This window comes from Sphaeramia orbicularis, chromosome 5, assembly GCF_902148855.1.
Source record: "Sphaeramia orbicularis chromosome 5, fSphaOr1.1, whole genome shotgun sequence".
NCBI classification, from domain to species: domain Eukaryota; kingdom Metazoa; phylum Chordata; class Actinopteri; order Kurtiformes; family Apogonidae; genus Sphaeramia; species Sphaeramia orbicularis.
Genome location: NC_043961.1, coordinates 34,089,598 through 34,112,777, shown reverse-complemented (window position 1 = coordinate 34,112,777; position 23,180 = coordinate 34,089,598). Strand labels below are relative to the sequence as shown.

The 23,180-nt window shown below is 36.7% G+C and overlaps 1 protein-coding gene across 1 annotated transcript; it reads left to right on the top strand.

Moving 5' to 3' along the window:
• The first annotated feature begins 1 nt into the window (after position 1).
• Positions 2-22,550, top strand: mst1 (macrophage stimulating 1). Its single transcript, XM_030133840.1, has 18 exons — positions 2-411; positions 1,266-1,410; positions 3,370-3,485; positions 3,580-3,694; positions 4,572-4,708; positions 6,944-7,064; positions 7,215-7,333; positions 8,733-8,907; positions 9,374-9,504; positions 12,466-12,568; positions 13,578-13,714; positions 13,835-13,867; positions 13,963-14,077; positions 14,157-14,234; positions 16,154-16,300; positions 16,411-16,517; positions 16,806-16,945; positions 21,089-22,550. Exons 1-18 carry the CDS (start codon positions 363-365, stop codon positions 21,248-21,250), a joined length of 2,130 nt encoding a protein of 709 aa, XP_029989700.1. The 5' UTR covers positions 2-362; the 3' UTR covers positions 21,251-22,550.
• The last annotated feature ends 630 nt before the right edge of the window (positions 22,551-23,180 follow it).

The window sequence follows — 23,180 nt, the reverse complement described above, 5'->3', positions numbered from 1 at the left end:
ATGAGACCTCTTCTTTTGCGCGTTATGTGACAAAAACGCGCAGAGGAATCATGAAAAAAACGCATGAACTGAGAGCGATGATGCGCGTGGAGATTAATGATTAATACTGGTATCGATCATCTGTGTTTTGGGGATTTGGCCTCTGTTTGAATAAGGCCTCAGTGTCCCTGTGTGGGTGGTCTTATTAGCATATAATCTGGACATTTTATTCTTCTACGTGCATTTACAGCCTCTTATTAGACTTTCCAGGGGGGTTTATTTCCTCATATGGACCTGTGATCGGATCGACTTATTCTTCAGTCCGAAAAGCCTTCAGCGGAGCAAAATATTCCACATCCAGTGACATAAAACTGAGTTCAACCATGAAACTGTCGCTGTGCTGTTTTCTCCTGACAGTCGGACTGACCGTGGGTAAGAAAGTTTGACCATCCGTGTCTTTTCTCATACATGTGGTGTTATTAACTGATAGATACACTCACTCTGTTTGGGTTTTAATCTGTATTTGAGCAGCAGATTTAGAGCAAAAGGCTTGTGTAACTGTTGGATACAGATAAAAAGTTGACATCATCTAAACATATTTGTAATAACAGATTAATACAGCGTTTATTTTCACCATGAATCGTTACATTGCCTTCACAGATGTTTAGAAAAAGAAAAAAAAAAGTGCATGTAGGTCTAATAATTTTTCTTAGTCCAAAGTTATTTATTAAAATACTTCATAGGCTGCTATCCATATTCAGAAGCAGATGAAAAGCATCAAATTCTCAAATCTGAGAACCTGCAACTGGTAAAATTTGGGATTTTTGTATCAAAAGTGATCAAAATTAAAGCTTTTGATCAAGTATATAGTAGTATTTTAATATTGATGTGTTTCAGTGTGTTTGTTGTGCTTGTTGAATGTATTTATGAGTGAGAAGAATGTAGTATGAATGTTAGTTGTGTTTTGTTTTTTTTTATGTGGGGGGCATGTGCAGTTTTGTTGTATTTATTATGCAATGACAATAAAGCTTCTATTCTATTCTAATATGTGTGTAATGACTGAATGGATGTCTACTGTTAATAATTCCAGTTGTATTTTTAGTAACCAGTGCTGTTGAGTGCTTTTGTGGTCTCAACAAACCAGTAGCACAGTCCTGGTCCAAAGGTTACATATGTGCAGGCTCATGCCCAAATGGTGCAGTGGGTACTCCAGTTGAAACCTGGACTAAACCCTCAGACAAATATCAGCCGATGTGCATTGTGCTGTTTGTGTTTGGTCTAAACAGGGTACCGCAGCCCGCTGAATGACTTCCAGCGCTCTGAGGGCAGGGAGCTCGTTCCCACGGCCTGGAACTCAGCTCGAGTACTGATGTTACCGGGCCTGAACCTGGAGGAATGTGCCACACAATGCTCACAGTCTCTGGACTGCAGGTATCATCACCATCACCATTAACCTCCCCGCAACTCCATGAAAATAATATAATCAGGCATTTTACAGTCACCTGCAACTTTATTCATAAAAAAAATTATCATTAGAACTGTAATAAATCTCATTGATCCAAAAAGATAAAGAAACCCATATCTAATGTAGATGCAGAAGCAATTTTAACGCATAAAGACCCAGTGCTACTTTTGTGGCAATTACAAAAATTAATTTTTCTCTCTATTTAATCTTTCTTCAGTGTTTTAATCACCATTTATTATAATATTATCCTCTGTATTTTGCATTTTTTCAGAGAAAATCAGGTATTTTTCCAATATTAAATTTACTGATTATGTAGATGTTCATAAAAGCTCAGAGTAAAGTTGAAGTTTATTGTATCAAAAATCAACAAAACTGAAGAAAAAAATCTGTCATTAACTGAACATAAACCAGTGTTTCCATCCACTGTCACTGATCCAACTCCATGGGTTTTACTGGTGAATCAGTGTTGTAGAAAATGATGGTGTTTCCACGGTAACTACGGAGCCTCTGAATGTCCTAATGGGTCATATCTGAATGACCATGAAAAGATGACAAACTGCATTTTACACCAATTATTTACATGGATTGATAGGATTAGTGGATCAACAGGTATTATATATTTTAGTTGACTAAATTCTTATGGTCGTCATGGATGTTTGGGTCTTTATGGGTATTTTTCCATATTTATTTTACTGATCATGTAGATGTTCATAAAAACTCATATTAAAGTTGAGGGTTATCATATCAGAAACAGAGAAAACTGAAGAAAAAGTGACTTCATCAGCAAATATATATAATTAACTGAACATATAAACAAATGTCTCCATCCACTGTCATTTTTCAAACTCCATGGGTTTTACTGGTGAATCAATGTTGTAAAAGATGACATGTTTCCACGTTCACTACGAAGCCTCTGAACATCCAAATGGGTCATATCTGTTGACCATGAAAAGACAACAAACTGTATTTTACACCAATTATTTACATGTATTGATAGGTTTAGTGGATCAGAAGTTATTAAACAGTATAGATCGGTTGATGATTTTGGTCGACAGTGGGTGTTGGGTTGGGTTAAGGCTGAAAACCTGATGTACAGAGCAAAAACATTCATAAACTACTCAGTATAAGTGCTGCAGTCCTTCCTCTGAATAAAATAGTCCATGTGAAAAGCTCCTTCTAAATAAGAGATCTCCAAAAACACCAAACATAGATCTCTGACAGCTCATAGAATTCATTCAAACACCTTACCTGTTGTTTTTTGATAAAACTGCTCCCCTGAAACGATGAAACATTGCAAGAGTAGAGACAAAAGAGATGATCAAAAAGGTTATTTAAAGATAAAACCTAATATGAGGACACCCTAAATGCCCATTATTGTATTTCATGGTAAGAACATTGTGTGTATGCGACTAATTAAAGTGCAGTTAAAGCTGCAAAAGCAGGTCAATAACCTTTAAACTGTGATAATTTTCTTTTCTTTAACCTTTATTTAAACAGGAAATAAAGCTTATTGAGATTAAAAATCTCTTTTTCAAGAGTGTCTTTGCCAAGGCATCATCAGCAGCAGCAGAAGTTACACAAAATCATCCACAGTAAAAATATACATAAAACACAGTAAAAGTCAGTTCTAAAACCATACATAAAGCACTAAAATAAGAACATACATATAAAACACCATCAATAATTTAAAAGATACTAAAAGTATACAACAATGTTCCTTAAAAGCATCATATATATGTTTATATCACCATGATTTAGGATGTTCTTACAGCCTCAGATCCCTGTAGTTGATCACCAACAATAGAAACACTATGGAAGTAAGACTGTAATAAATTCCAGTTATCCTTTAAAATGTTGGGTATGTTGTTCCTGAAGTGTTAAATGTCATTTGCTCACAATAATGTATAATTAATCCTTATCACTAGAGCTTTCAACTATGAGACTCGCCCGACCATCACCTGTAAACACCTGCCCTGGGTCGGGGACGGCAGCAACGCCGAGGTGAAAAGAAACGTCAACTGTGACCTTTACGAGAAGAAAGGTAAGACGCATGAACATGAGCTCGGATTGTTTGACATTAAAGAGGTCAATATGTCACTACGGTGACGTTTGATTGGTTGTTTCTCACAATGTAGTCTACGTAAGAAAGTGCATTGTGGGTAAAGGGGAGGACTACAGAGGGAAGGTGTTCACGACCAGAAGTGGCCTCACCTGCCAACAGTGGTGGTCCAAGTTTCCACATGATCACAGGTGAGAAAGTTCCTCAGATAAATCCTCTTAGAAGCAGACTTTAGCCTTTAATACACTGAATATTTGAGGATTTTATTTCAGCTGTCAGGTCTACTGGAGGATTTGAAGCCTTTTTTATACATGATACATACATTTTTAATCAACTACCAGGTCAAACATCTAATACAAACAGACAAGTCGACCAAGGAAAGATTTATGGACTTAAAGTTTTTAGCTTTCATCTGCCTCCTTACCTGAGAATAAGTACGAAGACCACAGCAAAAGTAAAAAAGTACAGATCTGACACAGTGGAAAATGTGATAACATATTTATGGTGTTTGTTTTTATTATTACAGTGACACAAAACAACTAAAAACTCCTGTAACCCCTTAATGCCTGAATTTATATACAAGTATATTAAAAAATGTATTATTTGTGTTTTTGCTTTCTAGTAGATGCTAAATTAAGTGGAGCTTGTTAATTTGAGTGTACCATAAAATAGATAGTTTTGGGTATGTTGCATATTTGCGACAACAGACAATAAAGGTAAAAAAAACACATTTGGAGATGGTTTTATTGATGCCACATTATTTTCAGTGTCCTGACTGTAACACCATCTATTTTAACTATTATTACCCAAACAAATGGAGCTCAAGCTTTTAAAAGTCCAATTTTGACTAATAAAACAGTTACAATTCCCCCACTAGTCATCTAAGATGCATCTAAATATTCTTACACTAAAGTAGCACGACACCAGTTTGTTCTTATGGTTTTATTCCAAATCCCAAGAGCTGCAGAAAAAACTGATGCAATAAAAACCCCATCCCTCATCTAAATCTGTGTGACTACATGGTGACGCTGACAGACCCCACTCACTGTAAAACTCTGTTGGTTTCAGGTGGACTCCCACAGCCACCAACGGCCTGGAGCTGAACTACTGCAGGAATCCAGATGGAGACCGGATCGGCCCATGGTGCTACACCACCGATCCTGAGCGACGCTACGAAAGCTGCAACATCCCCCAGTGCAAAGACGGTACATGACACACAGCCTGATTCAAACATGTGCTATATGACGGTGGAAGGTGTGACAGGACCTTATTTTAGGAGTGCGTCATTTTCATTTTCATTTTCATTTTCATTTTCATTTTCTACTTTTATTTTTTAACCCATAAAGACCCAAACAGCCACTGGCGACCAAAATCATCTACTGATCTAAGATGTTTAATAACTTCTGAACCACTAAACCTATTAAGACGTTGAAATAATTGGTGTAATATACAGTTTGCCATCTTTTCATGGTCATCAGATATGACCCATTTGGACATTCAGAGGCTCCATAGTGAACGTGGAAACACTGTCATCTTCTGCAACATTGATTCACCAGTAAAACCCATGGAGTTGGATCAATGACAGTGGATGGAGACGCTTGTTTATATGTTCAGTTAATGATATATTTGCTGAAACAGTCATTTTTTCTTCAGTTTTTGCTGCTTCTGATATAATAACCCTCAACTTTAATAAGAGCTTTTATGAACATCTACATGATCAATAAATTCAATATGGAAAAATTCCTGATTTTCACTGAATAATGCAAAATACAGAGGATAATATTATAATAAATGGTGACAAAGCACTGAAGAAAGGTTAAATAGAGAGACAAATTAATTTTTGTAATTGCCACAAAAGTAGCACTGGGTCCTTATGGCTTAAAATTGCTTCTGCATCAGGATTCAAACACCAGTAAAACACATGGAGTTGAGTCAATGACAGAGGATGGACACAGGGTTTATGTTTAGTTAATGATATATTGTACTGAAAAAGTAATTTTTTTTCTTCAGTTTTCTCTGTTTTTGATATAATAACCCTCAACTTTACTGTGCGTTTTTATGAACATCTACAAGATCAGTGAATTAAATATAGGAAAATACCTGATTTTCACTGAAAAAATGCGAAATACAGAGGATTATATAATAATAAACAGTGATAAATCACTTAAGAAAGGTTACATATAGTGAAAAAATAATTTAGGAACTGCCACAAAAGTAGTGCTGGGTCTTTATGGGTTAATTAACATTATTTTAATTTATGTTAAATGGAGCATATTATGAGAAAGCACAACTACGACTGCAAACATTCTGATGTTTTACAAAGTTTATTTTCAATAAGAATCGTGTGGTTTTAGAGCTGGTTCTGGTTCATAAGCATGTGTATGTTTCTCTAAAAAATGTCCTTGAATCTTCATGGCTGGATACCTGACAAAAATCCATTTAAACTTTTTTAAGTATTTCCTAGAAACACTTTCCTTAAAGCCCCCTGATTATCATTTCCAAGTGTTTTGGAACTGTTCAATACATGTAAGGACATGTTCACAGTCCACACTTAAATTAGACTCGGTGGAAGTTCTCTGTCACAGTACAGATCAATATTTGTGTTGTGTAGAGGCAGGTTTATTATTTCTGTTCTTTAACTATCTGTGCATTATCACTTTGACCCCCCGCTACATGAAAGAACAACTTCTTTGCTGCAACTACATCTGGAAAATGGCAAGTGTTTGTGAATTTTAGTACCATGCCATGTTCTTGTTCCACCAAAACTACTTAATACCCAACACTGTTGTAACATCCTGCACTCAGAGATAAGTCAGACAGCCCCAGTCTCATAAAACCCATCAATTACAAATGACTTTATTTCAAGAAAATGATTATTAAGTTATGTGCTATGAGGTGTTAGTGTATCAGTGATTCTCCAGCTGCTGCTCTGATAAGATAAGATAAGATAAGATAAGATAAGATAAGATAAGATAAGATAAGATAAGATAAGATAAGATAAGATAAGATAAGATATACCTTTATTAGTCCCGTAAGGGGAAATTCCAGCTCCTCCAGCAGACCACACTGTAGAAGATGGTAGAGGCCACAACAGAGGCATAAAAGGTCTTCAGGAGTGCCCCCCACACCCCAAAGGACCTCAGCCTCCTGAGCAGATAGAGTCTGCTCTGACCTTTTTTATAAAGTGCAGTGGTGTTATCAGTCCAGTCCAGTTTATGGTTCAGATGAACACCCAGGTACTTATAAGATGTCACCATCTCAGTGTCCCTTCCCTGGATGTTTACTGGTGATGGGGGGGTGTGGGGGTGCCGACAAAAGTCCACAGCCAGCTCCTTGGTCTTACTGGCATTCATTTGAAGGTGGTTTCGCTGGCGCCAGTCCACAAAGTCCTGGATCAGTCCTCTGTACGACTGGTCACTGTGTTTGTGTCTTGTTGGTAGAGGTGTGCATCACCTGTAATGGAGAGGACTACAGAGGGCAGGTGGATCACACTGTGAGTGGCAGAGAGTGTCAGAGATGGGACCAGCAGTATCCTCATCAGCACATCTACCAGCCTGAGAAGTAATCATGTATTCATTGCATTCATTCTTACCTCATTATTAACTACTTTACCAATGCATTTGTATGTGACCCAGTATTATTCAGAATTTACAGGTATGTTGATGTTCAGGTTGGGTTTTTCTACATGGTGAGGATGTTCTTTTTTTGTAGGTATCCTGATAAAAGTTTAGATGATAATTACTGCCGTAACCCTGATGCCTCTCCAGTTCCCTGGTGTTACACCACAGACCCTGAGGTGGAGAGAGAGAACTGCGAGATCAGCAAGTGCAGTAAGACCACAGTCATGTTAGAGAAACCTATTAAACATCCTAATGATAAAATATGATGCAGTAGTTTATTATTATACAATATTTTCCTCTGTGTGTGTAGGATCAGACCTTCCAGTTTGTTTGTCCTGTTCTGTGTCGTTTGTTTTCTCTGGCAAAACAGAAAAGACAGGAGCTAAATTGAGCAGGTTCCTGTGGTGTTAGGAAAGACACCACCACTGTGGGAGGCTCATTAAGTTGCTGTAATTAAATTTAGAAAAATTACCTTTTTGGTGTTTGTGCAAATTGCTTCTCAAATGTAAGACATGTTGCCATTAAATCTCTGATTGTAGAGTAAATGTGGCCAAAGTGTGCAGATGTTTACACAGCCTACTCTGTCCTGGTTCCAGTTTAATTACATTTTTACTGTTTTTATATATATATATATATATATATATATATATATATATATATATATCCTGTTTTGTCCAACATGGTATATTTAAGACTACATTTTAAATAAATTAGTAATAGCTTAGAATATTAAATAGATTAATAAATGTTTAGCCTTGGGACACTGAGCCCAAAACAAATGTAAACAAAGAATCTGTGTTTTTTCCAAAATTTCAACATGACTTGTGCAAACTGACTGTGGCAACACCGGCATTTCCACTGAGAGCAGAGATCAGTGCAGCTGAAAAACAATGACATAGTGCCATCTGGTGGTGGAGAAGAAACAAACACAGTGTCCCCACTTAGATTAGTATAAATATTACATTATTATTATTGTTATAGATAATTTATCAATGTATAGGTAGAAGTTAGTTGATGTATTGTTTGATTAATGAAGAGTTTCAGAACATGATTTATAAATTTAGGGTTAAATTAGAGGTAGAAGTTATTTTAGTTTCCTTCAAGCTGACATTTATATAACAATGATAAAAAAAAAATCATTCTTAGACTGTACATTTATGCAGATGAATAATATTAATGAACTAGTGATATTTATGTTTGTTCTGACATTATTTTTTAATGTAAATACCCTATAAATACACCACAGACACTGTTCTGTCAAAGGGGAAGTAGCAATTACCATCTTACAAATAGTTTTAGAGAATAATTGTGGAAAATAAATGTGTAGTTTCATAACAGTATTTATTTTCTTCACAGTTAAAAATTAAGTGAATACTTCTTTATTGACAATGCTTACATTAAACCTAATTAGTATTAGTGAAAATCATTTTATTTGTAACACAGGATAAAAGACGCATGTGTTGTATTGCAACAGTAATTCGTGGAATATGCAAAAAAAATCAATACATGTTCTTTAATGTATTAATGTGCAGTACCTCCTCTCATGAATAATGAGTCTGGCGCCTCAGTGACGGCCTTTAACCTCCTTTATCTTGCTCTTTCACCTTAGCTGAGGTACGTGTGGAGAAACGCCAGCGCTCCAGCTTCACCACCAACTGTTTCCGCGGCCGAGGGGAGGATTACCGCGGAAAAGTCAATGAGACCACGTCGGGTATCCCCTGCCAGAGGTGGGATGCACAGTACCCTCATGAGCATCCCTTCTACCCAAATACATATGAATGCAAGTAAGTGTAAAAACACAGAGACACACAGTGTGACAGAGGACGGAGAAGAAGTGAAAAGTTGAGTGTGTTTTGAAGTTGAAAGTACGACAGGGTAATGTTCTCCCGGTTAGTTTCAAAGTACTCCACTCACTTTAGACATGAATATTAATGTCAACATGTCATTGCAGTAAAATTTCTTGTGATCTTATTTCTGTGCTGACAGTAGATGATAGATGGTCAGCAGCCCCACATTAAAAGCCTGTCATACTCTGAGTGGCAATAAGGATGTGAAATGAATAATAAACTTATTTGTGATGTGGTGATCATTCATCACGCCACAGTCAATTACCAGCTACTCTCATGCATCTTAGGTTCAAGTAACATCAAGCATGTTCGGTCTAAACTATGAGGCTGCAAACAGTGTGTTTGTGGAGCAGGTCATGAGTGGATTAGTGAGGAAACTGGTTCACTTTGTTTTTGCATTTAGGGGTTTAGAGGAAAACTACTGCCGTAACCCAGATGGGTCGGAGGCTCCCTGGTGCTTCACATCTGTACCAGAAATGAGGACTGCTCTGTGTTTACAGATCAAACGCTGTGCAGACGACATCGAAGCTGAAGGTACGGCATCTTGAGTGAGAATTAATCAAAACGGTTAATAATAGGCGATTTCGCTCTGTGAAAAATCCCGTAAAGAGGCAAAATCCTACCCCTTCTGCTGAACCGCCATCAAAAACTATGTATTGACAGCTGATGTCCTGCCCCTTCTGGTTGTGCCCCATGGGATATTAGTTCAGGAACAATTGTATTACAGTCAACTGAGTAAGACAAGTTTTACATATATGATGTTTGTCAATTAGTCAAGAAGGTCACATTTTGGTCACAGTATGGACCCCAGGAAGAATATTTTCTACTTTGGTAGTGACTAATGGAGATCCTTAAATAAAGACATAAAGAAAGGAATTTTGTGGTGAAAATACAAAGACAACACACAAGAAAGAGGTGATGTCATTGTACTGTCTCTCTCCACAGTCTGTTTAGCGCTTCAGTATATTCATCATGTCCAGACTGTACTGATTTTCATTTCTTTTAGTACTTCTTTTTTACTGTGCTCTAGAAGATTAAGGTAAAATGTGCTAAAGCAGATGCCATTTTGGTGTTTCATGTGCTAAGAGACATCCAGTCCATTTATCTGTTCAACACAAAATTAATGTTAGGGGATGGATATTTTGCTTTTTTTAAATGGAATTATGCATTTTAAAACATTTCCCTGTGGTCTACATAAACTGTAAATGCTATGCTTGGGTCTGAATTCTTCTTTAATTAAACTCCACAGGTCCATCTTCAACCCTGTTTCTGAGTAATGACACCAGAAATGTCGTTTTGAGCGCTGGCCCTTTAAATGCAAATAAGACACTTCACCCCCCCCCGGTTGTTGATTGTGCTTTCCGTCCCGTTCAGCCACATGTGTTCATTAATGCAACAAAGAGCTGAACATTTTAGGCAATCGGCTTTAAGTTTGGACATATTTTCAGTTTTTACTACAACTGCTGCTGCTGACAAACAGTTATGGCGTACTCGGAGAAATGTTCGTCAGAAGTCTTGACCTTATATGTGCAAATGTCGTGATGTAACTAGTTATAAAACGTAACAAATTAATCAGGAATGGAAACGGGTTGTAGAAATCCACTCAATTTTTTCCAAAATGAATATAAAGATAGCTTTGCAGCACCTGGAGGGTTCAAATTCAAACTTTTTGAACTATTAGGGTCCAAATACACAAATAAATGTACCAAAGATGAATAAACGTGGGTGTAGCACAATATGACCCCTTTAAACTATTATCTTGAAGCATGTATTTCTTGCCTGGTTAAATAATGTTTTCAACTGACAAACATCATATGTGTAAATGGTACAAATCAAACAGGGTCATAAAATAATTTGTCTCTTCGGTTCTTATTTTTTCCAAAGTTAGATCCAAGTTAGGTCCAATGTGTCACAGGAGAAGGGGTGGGACATCAGGAGTCTACGGCACATGTCTGTCATCTCACTTGAACCATCCTGTCATTTTCACACCTTTCAATTTAACCCATAAGAACGCAGTGTTACTTATGTGGCAGTTCCCAAATGATTTTTTTCTCTATATTTAACCTTCCTTAAGTGATTTATCACCATTTATTGTAATATTATCTTCTGTATTTTTTATTTTTTTCAGTGAAAATCAGGTATTTTCTTATATTTAATTTACTGATCATGTAGATGTTCATAAAAGCTCAGAGTAAAGTTGAGGGTTATTATATCAAAAACAGATAAAACTGAAGAAAAAGTAACTTTTTGAGCACATCTGTCAGTATCTGAACAAAAAGCAAGCGTCTCCATCCACTGTCATTGATCCAAATTCTTGGTTTTACTGGTGAATCAATATTGTAGAAGATGACGGTGTTGCCACGTTCACTACGAAGCCTCTGAACGTCCAAATGGATCATATCTGATGACCATGAAAAGATGACAAACTGCATTTTACACCAATTATTTACATGTATCAATAGGATTAGTGGATCAACAGGTAGTAAACAGTTTAGATCAGTAAATTCTTTTGGTTGTCGTGGATGTTTGGGTCTTTATGAGTAAAAGAAAATTTTGCAGTTTGTTCAAATTGCACTTTGTTGTAAAAGTGATGCCCAACAGTCACACAAGTGTAACTTTGTCTCTTCACAAACTATCCAGAGCTGCTAAAAGTGTCTCTGTGTCCCAACATCACATATGTAGTGTTTTTCACCTCTTTTACTACTTTTTCACTTGTCCTCAGAGAACAGGGCAGAATATGTGAAGGTGACGTTCTGAAAGATGCAGTTCACTGAACAGTTTCACACAAAACTACATACTGTTCTGGTACTTTACTATCTTCACCACAAACTGTCAACTTGCAAATTACTTTTTACATTAAGAATATTTTGTCTTTCACCATGGACTGCCATTCAGTCCCTCAAATTGAATGAAACTCTCTATAATCATCTTATAACTGTTAAAACAAGGCAAATTTACATAGACAGTCCAAAATTTTGATATTTTCTCTGATGTTAACAGGAAAATGGAGAGAAACTGACTCGATAATAAAAATATGTTTAATAATCTGATATTAAAATTATAATTAAAGAAAGACTATATAAAATTATAATATGTCACACTTAACAATAATAATGTAATAAAGTAAATAATAATTATTAATATAACTAAAAGAGTATATGTAACTCCAGAATTACCAGAATAGAATGCTAGTGTTAGATCTTAATCACAGACACATGAGAACAGAGACATTTTCAACCTAGATTCAACATAGTCTGTATTTGGTTCGCTTCTAGTCAATAATAATTCAGACAAGGCCTTAAAAACAACGGTCAGCTATAAAACTAGCATGTTTTTTTTTTCTTAATTTTATGATGTAACTAATAAGAGAGGTTGCAACTCAGTGCCTCTAAATGTAGATGAAGTATGAAGATGACGAATCAGTGAGTTTCTGTTTTCTGATCATATCAGTCACACAGGTTCTTCTAATGAAATGAATGGGTTTTTTTTTTTTAGATTGCTACCATGAAAATGGAAGGAACTACAGAGGAATGGTTCGCAAAACCCGTAAGGGCATCACCTGCCAGAAGTGGAATGTTAACACACCTCACCGAACCAAGTACGATAATCATTTACTGAAGTTTTTGGACACCCTACGTATTTGTGATACATTGCATTAAGAATCACTCATAAGTCCTTGAACTCTGTCAAGTATTGTCCCATTCTCCAAACCCTCACGTTCCCTTCTGCACATGCTCTGTTCCATCGAGGGCAAAACTGGATGTTTTAGTAAGATAATGAAACACATCCAGGGCATATTGAAACAGTCAAGAATTTAGCAAAGTTGTTATTTTTTCTTGTTAAGAGTAAACTCACAGTGAATTTACATTTTGTTAGCTTCATAGCATAATTGCTACATAAGTCATATTTTTGGCCAAATTGTGATATCTGCATGAAATGAAGCAGCAGTATTAGGAGAGTAAAGTTACTCAGCTATGACAATATGGCCAAAAATGTGACTTATTTGGTAGTTATGCTATGAAGCTGTGTCTATCTGATGCAGCCACACCTTATGTAACACAAAGAAGATTTTTCCGCATGTATTTCATGATAATATTTGAGATTATATAACATTTGCCACTACTGTATTTATGAAACATCTGCTCTCACTGCTCAGCTTTATGTAAAACAGAATAAAACAAGATTAACTTTCAGGACAAATAATAGAATAGAGTAGAGTAGAGTAGAGTAGAGTAGAATAGAATAGAATAGAATAGAATAGAATAGAATAGAATAGAATAGAATAGAATAGAATAGAATGTCTTTATTGTCATTATACAAGTACAACAAAATTGAAAGTGCAATCCTCTTTAGATGCCATAAAAGTATAAATAATATATAAAATAGTATAAAAACTGAAAATAAAAAAAGAAATTAAAAAAAACCTGGACGGCATAAATATCTAAAAAAAGCAGCATAGAAAAGCATCACTTTAAGTATAAAAGACATGAAACATCATCATATACACCCAGACAACATTCAGCATTTCCACACTTTCAAGTTAAAAATATATGATTCCTTTTGTCTGAAATGGCTTGATCATGTAAATCAGAATGTGTGGTTTGCAGGATAAACCCCAGAACACATCCTGAGGCCAATCTGACAGAAAACTACTGTCGTAACCCAGACGGGGACCAGCACGGACCCTGGTGCTACACCACCGACCCCAAAACTGAGTTTGACTACTGTGCCATCAAACAGTGTGGTAAAGATCTGTGCTCTTTAATGATGTAGACTGTGATTTAACATCTGGTTTAATGGAATCTGTGACAAGTCATCTACATGTCATTTAATGATAAATCTACTTCTTTTTGTTTTCACACAGCGGGAGAGAAAGTGTCCATTACTGAACCAGTAGGTTAGTTACTGAACACATACAAAGCCCAGCAGACCACAAGCCTTTTTGGAAAGTTTAACATTAATATTTACCTCCATGTCTGTTTGTAAACACAGAAAAGGTGGAGTTTAGTGAGTGTGGAAAAAGAGAGGACCGGCTACCGAGTACGAGGCTGCGTATTGTACATGGAATTCCTGGAAACTCGCCGTGGACGGTGAGCCTCAGAGACAGGTAAGTCACAGAGTTGATCATTAACAGGTTAAACACACTTTGTTGAGCTGTGAGTGACCTCTCACCTCATTATGTGCAGGAAAGGAAACCATTTCTGTGGAGGATCCCTGGTCAACCCCAGATGGGTGATCAGCACCAAACAGTGCTTCTCCTCATGGTACGTTTTACTTCTTTAAAAAGACATTCCACCAGTTTAACAGGGGAAAGTCAGTTTTATAGAAAGGAGAAATATGACTGGGGTGTTACACATTATTACTGTCACATCTGAGAAAATGATCACTACATTTCATGTTTTAAACACTACTTATGAAGAATGATGAGAAAAGCATTGTGGGAAGTGCAGGAAGCACTCAATCCATACTGCACTATAAATGAGAATATCTCAATTTTTATTATTTACAAATTTCTGTCAATTCATAGTCATTATTCCGAAGTCTGTGTCATGTCATGAAAAGTTCGATCAACCCTCGGATTGTCAGATTATCTGATTATTTTGACGAACCAGGATTATACTAGGTTACGACAACTATATTAAATGTAAAACTAGCAGTGAAATATTAAAGTTAAGTTAAAAAATAGAAACATTACCTAAAAAAAGAATGAAACAGAAATTACAGTGAGTGATTTGATGTCAAATAAAGTAGAATTGCAGGTAACATTGACCGAGTGTTAATTGTTAATGACAAAAAACAATAATTCTGTTGGGTTTCTGTAAATTGGCTTAGAGTCTGGTTTTGACCAACTCTATATATAAAGTGTCATGAGATAACTTTTTTGTTGTGATCTGGCGCTATATAAACTAGAAGCACTCGGAGAGCGCAGACCTCCGCCAAGGCTGATCAGTGGCGCCCCCCGTGGGCCCCCCCACCCCCGATCACCACCAAAATTTAATCATTTCTTCCTTATCCCATTTCCAACAAACCCTGAAAATTTCATCCAAATCTGTCCATAACTTTTTGAGTTACGTTGCACACTAACGGAAAGACAAACAAACAGACAGACAAACAAACAAACCCTGGCAAAAACATAACCTCCTTGGTGGAGGTAATAAAATTTGATTGACTGAGTGATTTGATTGGTTTTCCCCAGTAAGTCGCTTTGGAAAAAAGCGTCTGCCAAATGCATAAACATAAACATAAATAACTTTGCTCACTATGAGGCCTGTAATTAACACTACTCTATTAACCCTTTAACCGCTGACATGTCTGTGATGAGCATTCTGGTTGTATGATTTGTTTTATTCAACCAATTGCTCAATAGGGAAAATTTCCAAATGTGCTGATAGAATAGACCTTGTTCTTTCCATAGACATCTGAGCATGCTCAGTTCACCCCTCACCGCCTGTGTAATGGGGGATAAAACACAGAGCAGTGAGTGAGACCAACTAGCTATGAAAATATACGATTTGGGCTTTTTTTTTTTTTGTTTACACTGTTTTCCTTGTGGCTTTTTGTTCTTACTGCTGTTTGCAGTGTTGTCATGATTTTATTTATTTATTTTTTACCTCCGCCAGGAGGTAGTGTAATCATTGCTTTGCTTTGTGTGTTTGCGTGTTTGCGTGCGTGCGTGTTTGTTTGTTTGTTACCAAGATAACTCAAAAAGTTATGGACGGATTTTCATGAAATTTTCAGGAAATGTTGATACTGGCACAAGGAAGAAATGATTAAATTCTGGTGGTGATCGGGGGGGATCTGTCTTGGCGGAGGTCTGCGCTCTCTGAGTGCTTTTCTTGTTTTCCCTGTGTTTTTACCAAGTTTTGACAATGTAACTGCTTTATAAGTCCAACCAGGTGCCAAAAAGCAGCTGGACTGATTTAAAAAAAAATAGCCCCAAAACAAAAACTACTGGGCCAAAATTCAAATATTTGTTATTGTTCAGTGTGTTCTAGTTCACAGTTCATGTTCAGCATCCTAAATCTCTTATTGATGTACATTCTGAGTGCCTTATTTAGTAAAAACCTGTCAAACTTCATTTTCTCTCTGTCTTTTTCTGTTATTCCAACTAAACTGAAATCTGAAAGTGAAAGTAAACTTTATTGTAAATGTCACAGCTATAACTATTCTGGTGTGTGTGCAGCTACGTGGATCTGCCTGGATACTCGGCCATGATGGGAACACTATTTCGTGATCCACAGGAAGGGGAACCCGGTGTTCAAACCATCCCACTCACCAAGATCGTGTGTGGACCCTCTGAGTCTCAGCTGGTCATGCTACAACTGGAATAGTGTGTACTGTCGAATGCAAGCACACAGACCCACACAAACACACACACACAAACACACACACGTATGAACAGTCCAGTCGTGTTTGTCTGACTGTCTTTTCTTTCTTCAGTCCTGCTCAGTTTAATGAGCGTGTCTCTCAGATCTGCCTTCCTCCTGAGCGCTACATTGTCGCTGAAGAGACTATGTGTGAGATCGCTGGATGGGGTGAAACGAGAGGCGAGTATAATCCTGTGGAAACCATAACCTGACACTAAATTCACTCCACGCTGCACTTCAATGAGCTACTGTTCCAATAATTTATAATGAATGCCCTCCTTAGTACGAGCATCTTGTTTCTATCCTTGAGGTAATGTTGCATCTAAATGAGCGAGTAATTCACACTGTTGAGCAACAGATGGCATTACTATTTCCAGAATCATTCAACATCTGTCCACCTTCCTTTGCCTCCTTCCATTTCTCTAAACACATCAGCTGCTAACTCATTCCTTCGTGTCACTTCTAAAGGGACTGGAGATGAGACGGTCCTCAATGTGGCTCACATACCAGTGATCAGCAACAGGGAATGCAACAAGTACTTCAGAGGCCGGGTTCGTGAGAATGAGATGTGCACGAACAGTTTCCAAGGCGGGGTCGGAGCCTGTGAGGTGGGTGAATATGTGAAAGTGTGCACACATAGTTATTAAGAGTATTTAGAGAGAAATATTTTCAGTTTTCAGCTGGAAGAGCATTATTTTTTGAAGAATCAATCAGTGAAACCTAACTGCAGACTTAGGTTTCTGACGTACACATAACATAACATAACAGTATTTGCTCTGTAAATTAATCCAGCCCTGATTCTCTGGGGGAAATAATCCTAGTTTTATCTCATAAATATAGTTGAGGCTATAATGTATACACATGTTTGTGTGGGTGGTCATGTCCATACTGTGGCTAAATGATACAGAGGAAATGCAGCGTAAAATAAACAACATACAAAAGTTTAATGAATAAATATCATACAGAAGCACAATAATAAACATAGTATAAGACAACAAATTATAGATGTACACTGTATAATGTATGGTCAATTAGTCAAACCAATAAGCATAGTCGAGATCTTCTTTCAAGAATTGTCCAATTTTCGGGGGAGGGTTGGAGGAGAATTATGTTTTACACTATAGGGTAACAGAATTAATATTTATGGTACTGTTTCTGCTAGAGTGCTGTGTATGTTATGTCTGAAAATTGTGTTTCTTTTTCTTTTATTTTCTGTAGAGGACTTGTTTAACAATGACATCACAACTAAACAACTTAACTTTCCGAGACCTAATGAGCAGCTGGTGACCAAAATCTACTGATCTAAAATGTTCAATAACTGTTGAACCACTAATCCTATCAATACATGTAAACATTTGAGATCATCAGATATGACCCATTTGGACGTTCAGAGTCTCCGTAGTGAATGTGAATAATCCTCTGTGACACTGATTCACCATATATTTTGACCAATTACACTAGTTGTAGTTGTTGTTTTTTTATGTTCAGTTAATGATATATTTACTGAAAAAGTCACTTTATCTTCAGTTTTCTCTGTTGTGATGCATAATAACCTATGAATTTACTCCGAGCTGTAATGAACCTCTACTGGTCTTTGAATTAAATAGAGGAAAAGATCTGATTTACATTTTACACTGGAAAATGAGGGTAATATTATAATAAACTGTGATACATCACTTATAAAAGGTTAATGTAAAGAAAATTTAATTTAGAAGTTAACACAAAAATTCTTCTGGGTCCTTCAGGGGTATATTGTCATGATTATTCAACTTCAGAAAGTAACTAAAATGCCCACCCCTCACATTTATCAGCATCCTATAGAAAGATAACATAATGTACTGTGCACTTTTAATACCCTTCGGCCAAATATTGTGTAAGATTCTGTTGAAAGTTACTGCCCTATTATTTAGATTAGTTTGTCTTTGTGTAAAACTTAGTACATATTTGAAAGTACTCAGATATTATAACTGCACAAGGCTATTTGACCTTGAAAAAGTAGGTTAGCCTATTTTCAATAGACTTCTGCTCAATGCCAAGATGCATCCGCATTATAAATTTGGTGCAGATATGTCAATGCATTCTTCAGATAATGCGATTATGTCATTGAATGGACAGAAAGACGGACAGATGACGAAACTATTACAATTCCCCTTCGGTCAGAAGCTGGCAGAGGGGTAAGAACTGTGTGGTAGCATGTGGTATTTAATATTTCACAGGGCCAAGATAATCTTATTCTCAGAGTCATTAATCCAGTAAGTACATATATACATCAGATTTCATAAAACTTTAAAGGTATTGACTCCCAGCATTTAATAGAACACCATCTCTGTCTCTTAAATGACAATATTAAAACAGATATTTGAAGTCTTTGCAAAACAGTTTTACGAAACTTTAGAGTGGCATGCCATATACTCTGCAAATTATGCACAATTGTCGACAGTTTAATGCATTATTTGTTTCTGCATGAGGGGCTGTTCGCCTTTGTTGGATGGATGACAGCAGATGCAAACATTATTGAGATATTACATGCAACAAATCACCTCAGAGTAGTTGTAGGTTATTCAGCCTGTGCAGAGTAGAGGCTTAACCCTTTATAGGGCACTCATAGAAATACTCTGAAGTTTGAAATTTCAACCTTAGTATGTTGTTGGAGGACATAATCAGACTTTATTACCTTTGTGAAATTTTTCTTTATTAACTTTTTTTAAAGAAAAAATAGGCCTTACAAAAAATACAATTCCACACCTTAAGCCAGTTATCAGTGCAAGTACACTGCAGACATGTGGACAATCTGAAACAAAACATAAAACAATAAAAACGATGCCAATAATACACATATACACAGTTACAGCAGTCATTACTGATCAGTGAGTTCAAATTCTTGAGCTGGATACGTCATTGACCTGTGTAGGAAAAGTAGCAGGCCCATTTGTCATTGTAATCATCTATGCTATATAACAGTCTGTACAATGATCTTTCAAATGCTGCCAGTTAACCAAGAGAGGTATGCCACGGGGGGAAAGTCAGAGTCAAAGGGGCCTTCCCCTCTCTTAATAAGGGTTTTCTCCCCAGCATGATGGCAGTTTGTACCCATCTTTTGTGAATTTTTTCTAAATGTTTTATTGTTATGTAGAAAATCAAGGTCAATGAAGTTACCATATTTGGTTACTTACCTAAGTGGCAAAAAAATACAAGAAATATATGGGAGCTTCTGTGAAACTGGGTACATTTTGGTACCTGGCACTTTGCCAGCTTTTTAGACCCAATAATAAAAGAGAAATGTAGACATATTTCCCCCCCAGGATGTACCTAATGATGACCTCAGATAAATGCAAAAAAAATTATACTCTTGATCTGAGCCATCCCAAAATTAATGAATTTTAATAAAATGTTGGGGCCAAAAATAGGACCAAAATTGGGACATGAAAAGGTACCTAGGTATTAGTGTATTTTATCTTAAAAACATGGCTTGAAATGGTCTTATATACCACTATAACTAAAGACATTGTGTTAAATTTGATGATCCTAGTGGTTTTTCTAATCCAGACATGCAGGTTTTTTGTGAATCTCAGTCTCATTCCAGGTTTTGTGTGTAACCCATCGCGTCCACTTACGTTACATATGTAACCTGCCCATTTAAACACAAATAAATCGTGAATGATTTAGCAACAGTGGTCATTTTTGTGAAACACTCTGCCTTGCATAATTAGTTTGATTCCCAAAATATACCCGTGAGAGAATAAAAAGATATTATAAAAAAACAGTAGCACGTTATTTTTGTGTCCTTTTGGCCATGTTACATGCAGATTTTTGTATTAAATATGATGTAAAACAATATAAAAATAAGTTTTATCTGAAAAATTGTTTCTCTTTTATCTCAGTAAGTATTTATTTTTAATACAGACCCAAATTGCTTCCAAACTTGCTTCATAACATTAGTCTACATCTGGTTTGAATTTTTAGCCCCATGTCCTGTTTTTAGGGACCAGTTTCAGAGAGGCACCCATATATGTTTTAGAAAATATAAGAAAAGCACATTTTAGAACATTAGAACATCACTTTTAGAGTATTACACCAACATAAGTGCTGATCCAGACACCTGAACATCATTCCTTACACTAGTACCATTACTTCATGGTACCGAACAAAGCAGTTACACTCACTGTTCATGCACAGGTGGACCTTACAGACCCTGTAGACCACATTGGACCTGAGATTGTTGCCTCACTGTCCTCACTGTAACTGTTGCTGTCACTGTCTTGCAATGTGTGCGGAAATTACCAAAAATAGTCACTTGCCTGATCAAGATTTAAGAAGGTCTTTTCCCTGTATGGTAGGCTAATTTTAGTTACATGTCACAATTTTTTTCATCATTAAAGTGATAAGCACTTTACAAAGCATTCTTTTTCAGTTATACACAATATTAAATGCATCAAAACCATCTCACATGCTGAAAGTACTTTGACATTTACAGCATCAGTCCTGCGGCGTTAATGAACAAGAATAACACCACCAGGTTTAGCTCTTCCAATACTAATGACAGAAAAAAAACTTTCCTACGGTGAAAATCATTTTAGGAAAAGAGCCTATAGCTATTTATACGTTCCAATAAATCAAACACATTCACCATTTGGATAATGGAGGCTGACTGGACAAGATGTGACTGCAAGATGTTTCCAACCTCAGCAGTGACAGTCAGTCATAACAGAGACAAATAATGACTCCAGAGTGTTGTTCCTGTGTGTCTGCAGAGAGACTATGGCGGCCCATTGGCGTGTCAGAACAGGGACTGCTGGGTACTTGAGGGTGTGATCATCCCCATGCGGCGCTGTGGACATCCAGGACAGCCCAACATCTTCATCCGTGTGTCCGTCTACGTGGACTGGATCAAGAAGGTCATGGAGATGGCTTAGAGACGGACATGAACATCATGAAAGGACTGAACAAATGTGACATTAAACCCAATAACAACACCTGCTTTCCTTCGTCTTATATGTGAATGAAATATGAATATGAGGTGAATATTTAGATTTTATTTTTAGGAGTTTGTTTGTTACAGGTAGACACATTTATTAAAAGACAGGGACTTCGTAGCCAAATTATTTCTGCTCTAAATTTGTTTTTATGTGTATTTACATTTAGTTAATCCTCTTAGTCAAAATAGCAAATATTAAGTGCATCAGCAGGGTCATTTAAATTCATGACTTGTGGCTTCAAGTAAGCAAATGCCTACGCAGAAAACATTTATATTACCCCCCCTCACCAAAAAATAAAAAATAAAAAATTACTTATGCAACACAAAGAGCTATGCAGAGCTTTATCCTACAAATGTAAGTAAAGTTGTACAAATTTGTATTATTTATTCATTCACAAATGAAAAGATGCAGGGATTGAAAGTAATTGCAGCCCCTCAGGTTTACAGAAAAATAATAACTGGAGTTAATTAACTTTGAATAACAGGGGAGGTGTGGAGGTTTACACATTTTTTCCCCTAACATCCCCTGGAAATGCACCCTTTACCACAAAACTGTACGCCTCCCTCCTCTCCTGGCATTGAATGGAGCTCCAAAATACCTTCTTTGCCCCCAGCCTCAAAAGAAATCCCTCCTCTGCCTGTCTTTTGATGCCTGCCCCCACCTCTAAAGACATGCCTTTGTGCCTTATGCAGAACTGTATGCGCTGCACATTCTTTCTAGTTCTATAGGAGGATTTTTGTAACCCGGTCCTGATGAGCCCACGGAATTCAGCTTAAATAAACCTCAAGATCAGAGTCCGACAGAATCTCAGACACACCAGCCTGCAGAAGGCCACTGAACTCTCTCGCGCTTTAACACACACACGGTTTCTTTCCTGAACTCACCCTTCCCCCTCTCTTGTCCCCCATTCAACTCTTTTTTTTTTCTTTCACTCAATAATTCCCACTTTTCTTTTGTCTTCACAGTTAGATGATGTTACTTTATTATTTGTAAAAGCAGAACTAAAAGGACAAAAAGGCAGAACAAGTTTCCTGTAATGAATGATGTTCAATTATGTTGTAAGCAACTTCTGGAAACAGCAGGTTGACAGTTATGATCTCACCATCATTCTGTTCACTTTCATTTACTAATACTCATAGTGGATGAGTAATCCAATTCATATATGACTACTAGTTCTCAGCAACTGTTGCTAAAAGCCTCTGGGAAACCTTACTACAATTTTTAACAAATGGTTCCACATAAATATGCAAATGCTTTCTTTGTTATTTTTTTTTATGCATCTTATTGTGAGAAAGTGAAATATTATTGCCAGGTTCTTTGAATTGAGTTGTGACTTGTCTCTAAATTGATACCCTGTTTTTACCAGACACTTTTGTTTGCTGGATTACATCATGAAACAGACACTGCAAACCATGCAAACCAAGCCTTTATAATATAAAGCCGTATATTTTGGTCTCATGCCAGCATGCTCACCTGACATGACTCCATGAGCGCTCGGGCATTAGCCGACCCTGGAATGTGTATTCACTGTGGGTCAGATATTTTCATCTGTATTTATTATCAGAGACTGTGCAAACTTTGCAAATCTGGTATGGTAAAATTCAAATACAATTTTTTAAGCGCAAATTTAAGCTCTAACTACATTGGAATATGATCAAGTTTATGCCTGAAATATACACCGCCGTCCTAGAGAGGGAATTGTTTTTTTTAAAGACACTTTCTTTTTTGTATTCCTATTTATACATATCAATAATCACCTTTGACCAGGTACAGTGATTACACACTGAGTCCCAGTTACACTTTATCTATCAAGAATGAGTCACATTGTCACAATCATTTCACATAAAGAGGAAAAAAAAATGTATTC